Source organism: Erythranthe guttata, chromosome 12 (genome assembly GCF_056151865.1).
Source record: "Erythranthe guttata isolate IM_541 chromosome 12, IM_541, whole genome shotgun sequence".
NCBI lineage: Eukaryota > Viridiplantae > Streptophyta > Magnoliopsida > Lamiales > Phrymaceae > Erythranthe > Erythranthe guttata.
Genome location: NC_142544.1, coordinates 18,675,783 through 18,690,532, shown reverse-complemented (window position 1 = coordinate 18,690,532; position 14,750 = coordinate 18,675,783). Strand labels below are relative to the sequence as shown.

The 14,750-nt window shown below is 33.6% G+C and overlaps 2 protein-coding genes across 5 annotated transcripts; one reads left to right on the top strand and one right to left on the bottom strand.

Moving 5' to 3' along the window:
* Positions 1 to 343: 343 nt before the first annotated feature.
* On the bottom strand, positions 344 to 5,495 carry TES (ATP binding microtubule motor family protein). Of its 4 annotated transcripts, none has more exons than XM_088827191.1 (16): positions 5,210 to 5,462; positions 5,039 to 5,098; positions 4,537 to 4,784; positions 4,350 to 4,439; positions 4,141 to 4,241; positions 3,940 to 4,053; positions 3,782 to 3,866; positions 3,568 to 3,635; positions 3,391 to 3,450; positions 3,176 to 3,300; positions 2,814 to 3,012; positions 2,405 to 2,548; positions 2,212 to 2,280; positions 1,242 to 2,087; positions 854 to 1,170; positions 344 to 734 (listed from the first exon to the last, which is right to left on the bottom strand). In XM_088827191.1, the coding sequence occupies exons 3-16, from the start codon at positions 4,766 to 4,768 to the stop codon at positions 404 to 406; spliced, it is 2,781 nt and encodes a 926-aa protein (XP_088683317.1). In that variant the 5' UTR covers positions 4,769 to 4,784; positions 5,039 to 5,098; positions 5,210 to 5,462; the 3' UTR covers positions 344 to 403. The 4 variants fall into 4 exon arrangements, with proteins under 4 accessions (XP_088683317.1, XP_088683315.1, XP_088683316.1 ...); XM_088827189.1 differs by having other exon boundaries at positions 3,385 to 3,450; positions 5,210 to 5,345; XM_088827190.1 differs by lacking the exon at positions 5,039 to 5,098 and having other exon boundaries at positions 5,210 to 5,495.
* Positions 5,496 to 9,982: 4,487 nt separating this feature from the next.
* Positions 9,983 to 10,979, top strand: LOC105967939 (auxin-responsive protein SAUR76). The gene is made up of 2 exons (XM_088827006.1): positions 9,983 to 10,553; positions 10,754 to 10,979. The coding sequence occupies exon 1, from the start codon at positions 10,079 to 10,081 to the stop codon at positions 10,463 to 10,465; it is 387 nt and encodes a 128-aa protein (XP_088683132.1). The 5' UTR covers positions 9,983 to 10,078; the 3' UTR covers positions 10,466 to 10,553; positions 10,754 to 10,979.
* Positions 10,980 to 14,750: the final 3,771 nt, after the last annotated feature.

Sequence of the window (14,750 nt, the reverse complement as noted above, 5' to 3'; positions counted from 1 at the left end):
CTTCGAAAATAAATACAAAAATTCTAAAAAAGTAATACAAAAATTACACTTATTATATTAAATCAATATGATGTACATTTAAGTAAATGGAAATTCAGAATCCAGTCGATTCTGATCCGAAAATTTCCAATTTTGTAACAAGTTTTATCATTTCGATTTTCTAGTGAAATACATCGATGTTTTTCTTCTTTGATTTACATACAATCACACACATATACACGTGAATACATATAAAATATATGTATCCCCACGCGTATACGGTAAGATATAAAACCCGATAGAATTCACCAAATATAACACGAAACAAACCATCGACGACATAATACCGCGCAGACACACGAGATACAAATCATAAAGCTATGATCATTAATTCCATATTACAAAAATCAACAAGTGTTAGTTCTCACAAATGCAAGAGATTAGAAATCAAATTCCAGCCCATCCAAGACTTCTTGTCACTAAGAGGTACAAAATTGAGCTGAAACATCTCCCTCGAAACAGGCTGCGCCGATTCACAGAATCCGACAAGCTTCGCAACAACCTCTGCACTTTCCTTAACATGTCCCATATTCAATGGATCTGTCCACAGCTTATTCACAAGCTGCTGTCTCCTCTTCTGTTTCCCCTCCGGTGGTATATCCCATTTCAAATACAACACCTCTCTTTCTTCTGCCGTCAATTTCGAACTCACCCTCTTCGCCAAATACTCCCTCTCTTGTTTAAGCGCCTTAATGCTGAATGCAGATCAACCAACACTTCAAATTTACAATCTCATACCATATTATACACACACACACACACACACACACATATATATATATATATATATATATATATATATATATATATATACCTTGAAGATACTGAGCAAGCGGGGTCATCGCCTAAGAGAGCAGGGCTGGCATTACCAAGATCGTCCAAATGCTGCTCCAGCCATTTCAGTCTTCTTAGCTCAACTTCCATGTATATTTGATCACAAGGGTCTCCTCTAAATAACAAATAGAATTGCGTGCGGTGCACGATTGACACGTGGCAGAGATGCCACAGCATTATAATCTCCTTCCTTTGATCCTCGAAAACTGTGATCCATGATGGCGTTGGAGATTGACCTGTCAATGTCTCGGCGTCGTCCTCGCTCGAAGCCTCGTTCGCCTCCTCTAGCTCCAACACCTAAATAGTTTCTTACAATCAATATTAATTTTTTTATTCGGAAAAAAAATGATCTGAGAAAAAAAAATTACCTGGCAAACAAGAAGGTGTTTTTGGTACTGTAGCTTGGCAACACGTTCTTTGAGCTCGGTAACATACGCTTTAATGCTTTGGATGTTCTCCTCAGCAGCCTTCTTGAACATCTTCTGGACTTTCTTTACATTGATAGAGCTCGACTGTTTTTGGGCAGAAACATTGGTAACACTACAGTTTTCTTCACTATTAGGGGTCCTCTTTGAGGGTGCTCGATTTTCGATTTCATCTTCCATTAATTTGTGAGAAGAAGTAGAGCAAGGCGAACGTATCAAATTTGGCATGTTTGCTGCATTGCTCAATGTAAAAGGGAGACCACCTTTTCTCTTCTTGGAGCAAGTCTTTGACTCGGGAGTTGACTCCTGACTGTTAGGAAAATGCATAACTAATTTCTCGATTGATCTCTGAACACTATCGAGCTTCTCTTCTAGAACAGAGATGTTCCCTTCTTGGGAATCCAAACGAGCAATCTCTTCTCTCAAGGTGGTAGATTTATCTTTCATATGAACTACTTCCGAAGTGCAACTTGCCCCTGTGTGCATGACTTTAATTTCTGCGAGCATTTTTGCGATTGTTTCGGCAGTTTCGTGACTTCCGATTCTCTGAGAAGAAACCTCCTTGTGGAGTAGCTCCAGTGCACGATTTGCTTCTTCGCCGAGCTGTCTTTGCCTCGTCTCCAATTTTCGTATTTCGGTAAACAACATGCCTGAAGAAGTGCCTGACTTTTTCCCCATCTTTCTCGACTTTGGTTTTGTTGAATCAGGTTTTTGAGAGATTGAGTCATTCTCGGTGGTAAAAGAGAGACGTTTTACTGCTTGACAAGACGGTCCGTGGTTGTCTGAAGACTGAGAAAGAACATATATTACACACAAAATATGTGCAGCATGAGAGAGAGAGAGAGAGAGAGAGAGAGAGAGAGAGAGAGAGAGAGAGAGAGAGAGAGAGAGAGAGTACATGGTTACTGCTTACCTTTTTTTCTTTGTGTGAGCTTCTTTCTAAGTCAAGCTGATGCTTCAGCTCATTGATTTCTCTCTCCATCTGCATGTAAAAACCGATCAGTACTTGCAATGATTAATGATAATCATGGAGAAAAATGCTAAGCACTTGAGGTAAAATTTCTGATTATCTCTTATAAGTTAAAAAAGGATCCCATAATAAATACCTGCTGGATTTTGAAGTCCTTTTCCCTCAGCAAAGACTTCAAACATGAAGAGGCGGCAGATGTTGGCTCGGGGCTTCGAAGCTCTGCTTCCAGTCGGGCAACTTCCTCTTGCAATTTCTTTACTAATTGCTTCTTTTCAACAATCTACAGTTGGAAAACGGCTTGAAAAATTACAGAAGATGGATACTAAAATACTAATTAATCGCTCTGAACCCCTGCTTATAGCTCTTCTTCTAATTGTGCTTTATGTTAATAAAACCAAACTTTTGTTTAGCATTCTCTTAAGCATAAGCAGAAAGAAAATATTATTAGCCTATTATTACTAAAATCAATATCTAAGAAAGTAATTTCGGCTAGAGAGTAAAACACCGTGCACTTTGTACGAGTTCAATAGTGTTTTTGTCAATACCATGTTCACTTGTGCAGTGTTAGTAACTTCCTTCGCACTTGTTGCAAATGACAGAGTGTTTCTTGATTGCTCTACATGGCTCAAAGCAGGACTCATAGTGCAAATAATTGCTGTCCGTGCATTTCCACCAAGCGATGTCTGCAATATCCTCGTGAGTTTTGAATCTCTGTAAGGAATGTGCCCACTCCTCTTTCCACAACTGCACACAAAACAAAAACAAAAAATTGTATTTATTTATGCAGCTCATAGATATATACCATACAGTCTATAAAAAGCAATTGAATGAATTTTTAACATTATAAATTACTCGGTGAAATATGTGATTATCATGCATTTTCTTTTAGTTTTTCAGAATCACGCACCTTAACTTTCTGATTACAGTTGTCAATGTCAGTAGGCTTCTATTAATATGGCTCCCTTCCTTCAACCTTGTACCATCTGTATTTGCTTGAGTCGCACGCTCACTTCCAGCAAGATCCACTAGATTCTGTAATAGTCCACAATTTAATACTAAAAACAATCTAATAATTGTTAAAGAAGAGAAAGATAGGGGGTGGGGTATAAAATGTACACGTACCAAACTCGCTAGAAAAGATTTCACACATCCTGAGTCCTCTCTGAGGCTGCTTTCGATTGTCTGAAAATTAAAGGGAAAAATAAGAGAACAAACAATGTGTCATAACTCACAAGTGGCAGATTTAGGGTATCATCATCCCCATATAACATGAAAAGATCGAATAGCACATTAACATACCAGCCTAATTATCTGGTGTGACCTTGAGCTTTTATCATTGAGAGCAGTTTCACCCACCTGCCTTTGAGCTGCAAGAACATGAATATGTTAATACATTTCTTACGTAGACAACAGTGTAATGTAAGACTGGTGAAACAAAAAGGTATTCAAGAATAAGTCAGTACAGGCGAGAGAAACATAAAAAATACACTAAACATTTCTAGCTCGGCTTTACCTTCACAGATACTTATTAGGTGCCTCAAATGCTGATCATCTTTGATGACCTCTTCAATTAATTTTTCCACTATGGTTCCTCCTTTCTGCACACATAAACATTTTTAAAGACGCAAATCCATCGAGAAGAATTAAATATCCAAATATTAATTAGGTTACCTCAGGATCATCCAATAGGCGAAGGGGTCCAGACTCTCTGTTCAAGAGATCTACCACAGTTTCATTATAGATCTCTAACGCAGAGAACTTGAGCAAAAATTCCCTCTCTCGAGTCTGTCAGTGAATAAAATTATCTATTTTAGAGAATTTACAACCAAATAAATAATTCCCATATCGAATTCCTAAATCAGTATATCTTACAAACTTGATGTGCTCGTAAATGTCTTTGACAGCATTTTCTGTCACACCCCTCATAGTGAATGTCTTCCCGCTGCTAGTCTGCCCATACGCAAAAATTGTTGCTGCAAAAGAAACATTAAAAGCTAAATAATAGAAAAAAAAAACTAAAAACAAAAGACATATCCTTAGAACTACTTTTTCCAATCAAAATACACAGTATATCATTTTACCATTAATTCCATTAAGAGCAGACAAAGCAACATCTCTTGCACCGTCTTCGTAAACTTTTCGTGTAGAGCAAGTTGGATCAAAAACCTTGTCTGAAAGATTCAAGCAAGCACAGATATAAACGCCATTCTCAATTAATCAAAACTAGGATATACATTCGAAGAATCTTGTTCAGGGTAATCACAATACCAAATGAATATGTTCCTCCATGCCGTTCATGATATAGATTCTTCGAAACAATGGTATTTTCATCTGTAATTTCCCATGCAACAAGGTCGTAAGCTGCTAGTTCTCTTGAACTCAGTGGCCTCATTCGAACAGTCACTAGAATATTCTCCTCCCGAACTTTTGGACCGCCAGGTGTACATGCTGGCGTCCTCCTGATCTTCGATGATGGTGTAACTGGTGTTCCTATTGTCATCTTCACCAAACAGGATCTTTATTCCCAGAAATCAACAACAAAAAAAAACACGAAGCGGTTATAAAGTTAAATTATTATCATATGATGACAAATACACAGGCAGTTAAGTAATATAAATTGTAAACCATTTCTTATTTTTTTAAGTTTCACTCGATTTTCTACACAGTAGATAGTAAAAAAAATGAAAAATCGATCTGCCTATTCTAAAATATCTACTAACGAACAACAACAGCAAACATAAAATAGCAAAGGCGATGGATAAAAATCCACCTTATTTCCAAAGAAAAGCCCTAATTCCTCAATGGCCAACGCCCAAAGCAGATTCAAATTCTCCAAAAAAAAAAAAAAAAAAAAAAAAAAAAAAAAAAACAGTATAATATTTCACGACTCAAAAAATCATCGATTAAGAGCGCATTAAAACAGAAGAAATTATTCACTTACATCTGTAAAATATACCAAAATTTCTAGAAAAATCAGCGGCAGCATTGACCAGCAGAAACCAACAATTCAAGTTTGATCGAGATAACAGAGCATCGGGTTCTTCGTTTAATTTAACGCAGCGTGGAGTAGATTCTCTTTTTTCAGGAGATTTTTATTCAGAAAATATGGAAAACGAAGAGAGCTCCTGAGGAAAATGTGGGGGGTTTCCGTATCAGTATTTCTATCTGTGTTCTTTTTTTCTTTTTTTAGATTTATTTGAAATTAGAAGAATTAATAATTAATAATTAATAACGGCTAGTCATTACTCCCCCAATTCAAAAGATGAAAGAAGAAACGCCAAAGGAAATTAAAAAGCGTGTAGGTAGACATCAGCGCTTTTATAAGGGAAAACGACAACGTTTATATATGTCAGTCAGCACTAAATCAAATGGTACCTGCAAATTTTCTTTTTTTACTTTTAAATTAATGAGTAAATTAGATCTTCTTCTAACGGTTCCATCCTTACAGTGTCAAATTTAATGGAATATTCTTCAATTTATACTCGTTTTATCTCATTCGAGCTCCACATGTTAGAACAAGATGATCATAAGACGTGTTTATTGATTTGTAAATATCAGATTGTGGTTGTATCATATCATGCACTGCATTTTGTGCAGTGCTGTGAGTATAGTTGTCAATGTCAATGAGACTTTTATTAACTACTACAACGTTAACAGAGCAATTCAGAATATGGAAAACGAGCCTGCGTGGGTGTAGCTCAACTGGTTCCGGAGGTGGTAAGTTGGTACAAGGTCCTAGGATCGAATCATGGCAGCCGCAGTGTGGAATTTCAACTCCAAAGATGGCTGGTTCTTTGTGGGCACCGGGTCCGGGTCCGCTACCTTAACAAGCTGTTGAGTTACCGTGATTTACATTACTTCATCAAATACTTATCGGGCCAAGGGATGGGGCCGAGTTTCGCCTTTTGATACAAGAATATAGAAAACGAAGCGTGAGGGAGATTAAAAGAGGCGGGAAATTTATTAGGGAATTAATTAATTAATGAAAATAATTAATAGGCCCAGCCCAGTTTATCATTTTCAAAGAAAGCCGAAAAGTTAGTCCAGTAAGATGCATCTCCTGATGGGCCACTAATTGCAATAAAGCACATTACATTCAAATAAGATTTGAGTAAGCCCTTTATTATTTATTATTTTGTGAATTATTAAATCATTCCTCATGTTTAATTTATTCAGTTATTAAAAACATAATCAGCTTTGTAATTATTAAATAAATAAAATAAACCTCAAGATAATATTTGAATGAGAGGATTTTGAGCAAACATCATTAAATAATTAAAAAAAAAATTGTTAATCTTGTTTAGATTGACTAATGTGACAAAATATCTCAAATTCTTAGTTCTTATTATTAAGTTAGTTTTTTTAATTATCCTAGGGTAAATTACGGTCACCCTCCTGAGTTAAGGTTAAATTACGGAAAAAAAAAAAATTCTTGTTTGTTTGAGTAATTACAATTATCACCTCAACTATGATTTTTCTTACATGTTCACTCTTATGGTGTTGAGTTAAACATAATCTTCTAGACTCCTTGAGACGTTCTCTAGTTCAGTAGTTTGTACTCATTTTATGCAAAAATGCAGTTTTCGATGCACCACAATATGATGTTTACAAGTCAGCAGACACATCTTATGATCATCTTGTTTCAAAATGTGGAGCTCAAATAGGCTAAAAGCGAGTACAATCTTGAGAATATTCCACATAATCTAAAAAAATATTTTTTAATTTGACACCGCAAGAATGAACATATTAGAAAATTTATACTTGAGAGACGATTATAATTATTCAAACATGAAAGGTTTTTTTATAATTAGATTTAATGAATTGAACAAATTTTTACATGTGACCTATTTAAAGAAAACGTAATAAATCAAACACATTACATATTAAGCATATGTTGTGGTCCTTACAGCAGCAAATCCATATATATATATATATATATATATATATATATATATATATATATATATATATATATATATATATATATATATATATATATATATATATATATATATATATATATATATGATTTGATTGATCATATCACAATAAAAAACCATAAGGTTCAAGCATATATATATATATATATATATATATATATATATATATTAATACTGACAAAGTCTACAGCACAGATATAAATTCATAGTTAAATTAAATTTGTCCATAGTAATATTACACTACAATCTCAAAAATTAATAACCTTGTTTAAATAATATGTTTTCAGAATCCCAACTTGTAGAATAACGTGTTGAAAAGTATGCGGTTAAATTAATAGTATTTAGTTGATCTCGACTGTATTAATTTATAGAAATTTAACTGTACAGTATTTTTTATGAGATTGTCCACAAACTTTTTCAAAATTTATGCCAGCTAATGAATTATATATGGACTAAAGTTTGCTATTAGTATTATAATTACTATACTTTAATCGCATTTTCTTTGGGACAAAAGGCGCCGATTAGCGCGGAAATTAATGTAAACAAGCATAATCATGTTTTGGACGTTTTCGTTAAGTGTGGATTAGTGAGAGTGGTTAACTCAATCTGGTCAATAACATATATACTACTCCTAAATCCTAATTAATAGTAATTTTATTTAATTAACTTATATTATTGAATCGTGTCGTGAGAAGGCATCTCTGAAATTAGGTCTTGAAATTTGTTTTAATCTTAAGAAGAGTATGGCACATGTTCACTGAACAAAGCAAAGAATCTGAGTTTATATATATGAGGATGTATTTTTTGGTGGTATAAATCTCGACAGTGGAAATTTAATTTGATCGCTCGGCGACACGTTTTCTTTACTCCACCAACTACGCCACCCATTGTGCAGTACTCATATTTATTATTGCTTGTGCAATTTAATTTACAAATTTTATGTTCTCATTAAAAAAAAAAAAAAAAAAAAGTCCCCATGCAGCTAATTCAAGTTGTGCAGAATAAGAGATAAGAAAGTCTTGTTTGTGTCCCTAAAATCCAATTTACTCCTACTTTGCATGTTTGTCCTTTAATTTGTCCCTACTTTGCATATTTGTCCTTTAATTTGTCCCTACTTTCTCAATTCTACCTACCTAATATCACCAAGGATTCTAATAATTTGTAATAGTGTATACGTGTCAACAAATTTACGACGAAAAAAAGAATAATTGGTGGATTAATTATACAAGATAAATACATAAAATGCATCAAATGTATTATCTTAGATTATTAAAGACACCATTTGATGTTAACATAGTGCCAAGGGGGTCATGTCCCCCATTTTTCAAATTCTCTTTATTTTATATAGCGATTTGAAAAATAATTTGTATAATCGCATTAACAGCCCCTCTAATAATTAAGAAAATGACTTAACAATCACTAAATTATGACTATTTTATGTGCCAGTAACAAAAAAAAAAAAAAAAAAAAAAAAAAAAAAAGGAGGGAAAATTGGTGGTTACCGTCTGTTGGTGCTAGATGCTTAAGATATAGAATGAGAGGGTAGATACATAATTTTCAATTTATGGAAGTCCCCTTTGTGCAATTAAAAAAAATAATAATATTAAAATTTGAAGATAAGAGATTAATTAATTAGCTTAAGAACTTGACAAACTTGCCGCACATGGGTGTCGCTTTCACTAACAATGTTGGTCTTAATTTAGTTGTAGAGAAAAATTCGTGATTAAGACTTATCTAGTTAGGTCAGATGCTACGAAATTTATATAATTAATTTGGTTAGTTTGTAAAAGTAATCGTCTTCGGTTGTTACTCGATTCTCAATCCTAATATATTAACCATTTTTTCATTAAATTATAGAGCAAATTGAATGAGTTAGTTAAATTTTTTTTTATACACTCTCGTATACTAATTTGTAAATTATGCGAGACACGTAAATCCAGGGGCGGAACCAGGATGAAAATGTAGGGAGGGCAAACTAAAATTTTGGAGTTCGGGGCAGCGCCCCGCAAAAAATTTAGGTTCACAAAACATTGTAAAAATAAGTTTATATTACTAATTTTTAATTAAAATATCATATATATTATAATTATATCATATTTTAATCATCACACAAAATTATAAACTAATTTAAATTATTCTAATAATGTATTGCACTTAATATTTCGGGGATTCATGGCACGATCTCAAGGCATTGATAAAAAAAATTCAAAAATAAGTAATATTCATAAATTTTATTTAAAATAATACAAGTTTTAAGCATCTTATTTTATATTTTATATTTTATATTAAATATGATATATTTATCTATAATTTATATAAGATTATGAAAAAGAAACAAAAAAAATAATGGATTAAGACACATATTTACAAAAACTTTGAGGGGCAAAAAGTAATATTCAAAAAATACAATACCAAATACCTAAAAAAAAAAAAAAATTTTTCTTGGGGTCAACAGCCCCCCTCCCCCTTGCATGTACCGCCCCTGCGTAAATCACACTGATCGACTTGCTCCAAACGCTAAATCGTCTCTTGCGGTATACTGAGTTGCTTCTCCACCGTACTTGAAATGGTCAAAGGTGTAGATGGTTTTGGCTCCGAGTAGACCAAACAAAACCCTTTGGGTCCCTCTTGTTCGAGCCATTTAATGCAATAACATCTCAAAAATATTTTTGTCATTTTTCAATTAATTATTTCACATTTTTACTAAAATGAAAAAAGAAAAAGAAAAATTTTAAAAATTAAATCCCACCCCCACCCCCTTATATAAATATGAGGAACCTTCGTTCACATTTCTCAAACCTCTCATAAAAACCCCCAAAACCATATCATCTGTTCTCAAAATCAGAAACTAAATCCCTAATTAATCAACAATGGCGAAGGGAGGCAAGCTAACGAAAATCAAGTCCGTCCTGAAGAAAATGCAGTCATTCAAGCTCGGCCGCGCCGCCAACCCCAGCTCCATCGCCGTCGCCAACATTAATTCCTCCGACGATGACATCTTCGACGACTCGTCCGCCGCCGTCCAGGACCTCCACCCCGTCTACGTCGGAAAGTCGCGCCGCCGCTACTTTATCTCCTCCGCCGTCATGGAAAATCCGCTCTTCCGGGAACTCGTCGACCGGCGATCCTCCGTCGAGGAAGATTCGATCACCGTCGGCTGCGAGGTTGTTCTGTTCGAGCACCTTCTCTGGATGCTGGAAAATGCCGATCCTCAGCCGGAGTCGCTGAACGAGCTCGTTGAGTTTTACGCCTGCTGATGACTGCTGCGGCGGCGACAGCTGGTGTGGTGGTTAGTAACTTGGAAAGCAACGGTGGGGGAGTGATTGCATGTGGTCATCCCCATAGGTGATTTGTTCGATGCTACACCCGGTGAAAAACACCGGGTGGGTCTTCTGCTGCCACGTGTCTCTTTTTTATATTTTATAATACATTCCCCGCTAGGGTTTACCTTTAGGGGTTTTAGAAAAATAAAAAAAAGAACACGTGGCAGCAGAAGACCCACCCGGTGTTTTTCACCGGGTGTAGCATCGAAGGAAACCCCATAGGTGGTGCTGTATAGCTGTATATTTCTCTCGATTTATTATTATTATATTCCTTTTTTTTTCCCCACAAATTAAATTGTGTAATAATGTGAGAATTAATTAGCGGTGTAGAATTATACTTGTGAGAGAAAGCGATTGGTTCGTTATTCTACGGTGAGGATTAACCCATTTTTAACGGCGGATCTTGAATTAATTAAGAAAATGCCTAACTAATGGGTAAATTTGCTAATTACTTTATTTTAGTACTATTATTTGCCATTGATTTTATTTTATTTTGCAATTGATGTTATTAATTCTTCAAATCTCAATTTGTGTTTGTCCGAATATGTGCGAGCATGTTTTTTCATGTTCCTAATTAAAATAATTTATATGTTTTTCTAATCTCAGTTGTCTATTTTTATTATATTACATACTATTTAAGTAGGATTGTTAATTATTGAGTTACATGGTACTTAATATAATGTGACAAATGTTTCAATTAAAATATAATTAGGTTAAAGTATTATTTAATAACCGTTTGGTTAAAAAGAAATAGGGAGTTATAAAGGGAGAACTTTTATCGTGGAATAATGAAATATTTGTGGTTGAGTTTTAGTGAAGATAATAACAATAATAATACATAGACGTGGAGATAAAGGATGCATATTATGGACGATAATTATCAATGGCCCCACATCAATTTGCTTTGCAAATAATCACAATCATCATATATATATATATATATATATATATATATATATATATATATATATATATATATATATATATATATATATATATATATATATATATATATATATATATATATATATATATATGTGTGTGTGTGTGTGTGTGTGTGTTAAAAACATATATGCGCGATTGAATATTGATTCATGTAATTTACCGGGCGGTGCCACCCGACGTTTATGACCGACTATGGAAATGTCGGCCGGTGAACGGCTGAAGTTGTGGGAAATTGAATTTTACTCGGTGAGTGTGAGGACCGTTTGGTCAGATTTTGAGAAATTCATCGAAAACGTGGGGAGCAACTTGTCTGGGTTGGTGTCACCTGACGTTTCAGCCCGACCCGGGAAACATCGCAAGTGACATACTGATATCGTGCGAAATTGAATTTGGCTTGGTGAATGTCGGGAACGTTTGATCAGATTTTGAGATTTTCATCGAAAATAAGTGTAATTTAAAATAAACAGCAAAATATAGAAGGAAAAAAAATGAAACGGGAGGTTTATTTTGTACGTAATTTTATGGGAAAATAACATATTATTAATTTTTTTTTATCAAATATAAAATATTAAATTATTAACCTAATTAATAACTTAACCTGCTTAATTAAATGAGTTAAGTCATTCAATCAATTCAGATTGCAAATACAAGCGACAAAAACTTGAACAAACAGAATAAAATAATAAAAAGAAATTGTTAGACGACGCAGTTAAGCCATAAGTTGGTAGAAGATTAGGTTCCTTCAAGCCTAATCTAGTTTAAACTAATCCTTAATCTCCTTTTAATCTGACCTTTAGCTTCTTATTAAAATGGAAGCAATCACTTTTTTCTTTTATTAAACTCATAAACTATTAATACTGCTGCTATTTTTTTTATTATTATTTTCTAATCCTGGACAGCAGGTCAAACAAAAATTTAGTGGAGCACCAAATTTTTATAAAGTCAGCTATATATGTGTGTGTTTGTGCGTGTTTACTACACAACATATACTAAATTGATTTATATAGTCTCTATTTTGTTTGTGAAAACTAATAATATGCAAAATTGATTATTAGTAATTAATTCATTTATTGAATTATGTAGTGTCAGATAATATGAAATAACAAAAATCATAGAAACGAATACAGTTGAACCTTTATAAATTAATGCAGTTGGGACTAGGGAAATTATATTAATTTATAAGATTATTTTTATTGAGTCGGGATCGAGAAAAACTATTATTTAAGCGAGGCTACTAATTTATCGAGGTTTTGTTTTATTTAATTTGAATGTGTGAAGTAATTGTAAAAGAAATTGATGAATTTATAAAATATTAAAATAAAAAATTAGGCAAATTGATTTGATGAAATGAACATAAAATATTGGAGTAGTGATGATTGGGTTGTTAGAGATGCTTGTTCTTGTGATTCAGTCCTCACACACGCTCTGTTTGTTGTTAGACGGAGCTTTTCATTACACCTTTTGAACGGACTTTTGTGTTATTTTTTTTTTTTTAATTATTTAGATAAATATTTGGCACAAGATTATTATTAATGCCAAGTAGTGGAACGCACAAAAGATATTTATTATTATTATTATTATTATTATTATTATTATTATTATTATTAGCCCAGTGGCAGTGGCAGACCAGCCCATGTGAGTTGACAAATATATCGGGCTTTTCTTCATAAGCCCATGTCCGATAAGTTTCGCCCAATTCCTAATTATGTCAATGTTATTTTCAGTTCTCTCACTAGAATCCAAACATAAAATTATGAGTGAGAATCAGATGTATCAGTTCGGAATAAGCACTTTCGATAAAAAAAAATTAAAAATTAAAAAAATTAAAAGAAGCTATCTCCAGCAAATTGCTCCATCAATTGGTACATGATAATGGATTTAATGTGTTCTCTTATGAAAGAAGCTATTCCTTTTTTGGTACCATGTATCAATCAAAAGAGTATCAAATATAATCGGTTGTGAAATAGGAAAAGGGTATATATTCAGGCAAACAAAATTCAAAACATTTAATGATCCGTATCAATTCCAGTCATTTTGGTCGACTAAGCACAATCCAAAGATCATAAGAGAAACGACCCCGGCCCCATAAAGTGGTCGTTCGTGGGATTCCACAAAATGAGACGCCCCAGAGTAACTCCCCTCGGCAAGAATACAAACAGTTAATAGTCTCTATAGCGAGTGGATGATCGACTACAAATTAGCGAGATACTCGTGTGACAACATTTAACGCACGTTCCTATCAGCTGTCAGGTGCAGAGAATGTTGGCTACTTTTGGCACGTGCAACTACTTCACTATTCACTTGAAGTGACATAGTAAATATAATTGAAAGGGAGTAATTTGAGATCCGAAGATATCTTACTGGGATGATTAGGCATGTTCAATTGGAATTAAGTGGATTAATGAAGAAAGAATTGACGTCCGAATATTCCTTTATAAACACCGGACATTAGGCATGTAGATTGTAGGGTAAGAACAACGACAACCCTAATATTTTTAACTTGCGAGAAAACCCCATTTCTAGAAAAATCATTAACATGGCCATCGTGAATCATTCACGAACCATACATGCATATAACTTTTTTTTTTCTTTTTTCCCTTTTCTTTTTGGCAAGATTAATAGAATGCGACTGAAAAAGACATAAAGTGATGGTAATTACTAATTTCATATCATAATAATCAATGGTATTAGTGGAATCCGTAATGGTATGTTGGATTAGAGTTGCAATAATTAAAAACTGATCTTGATATAGTAGGCCCTCTAAGATTTATTTTGTCCCACATTCTTAAACGAGATGTGCGTTGATCTAAACCACACAATAAACTATACGAGAAACGTAAACCGATCAAAATTATAATTCTTGAAAAAATGGAATATTTATTGGGTGAAAAATGTCATTAAAATCCAAAATGGAAGCACAGGAGAACGAAAACATAGCATGTGATGAAATAGCACAACCACCCAAACCCTATTTGTATTGGGGCTGTTCTTCACTTTCACTATCTGACTCACTACTCTATGAGAAAGACAGTGACAGAGCATCTGCAGTAATTATATTTTATATATATAAATATGTGTGTATCTATGTACGAGACAAACGGTCTAACGTGGAAGATAACAGTACGATGATTCACTAAGATTTCATTACAAAACACATGTGCATCATTACTTTTTGCTGCTTTCTTATTTTATTCACCCAAACTATTAATCTTGCGTATTTTATTTCCTTTTCCTGCTTTCAATTTTATCATTCGTTTTATACCATATTTTACCT

Coding starts and splice junctions, on each gene's coding strand:
- TES (XM_088827188.1), bottom strand. CDS start 4,768: ATGACAATAGGAACACCAGTTACACCATCATCGAAGATCAGGAGGACG. Junction 2,088..2,211: donor GCTCACACAAAGAAAAAAAG/GTAAGCAGTAAC, acceptor GTTCTTTCTCAG/TCTTCAGACAACCACGGACC. Junction 735..853: donor GCTTGCTCAGTATCTTCAAG/GTATATATATAT, acceptor ATCTGCATTCAG/CATTAAGGCGCTTAAACAAG.
- LOC105967939 (XM_088827006.1), top strand. CDS start 10,079: ATGGCGAAGGGAGGCAAGCTAACGAAAATCAAGTCCGTCCTGAAGAAA.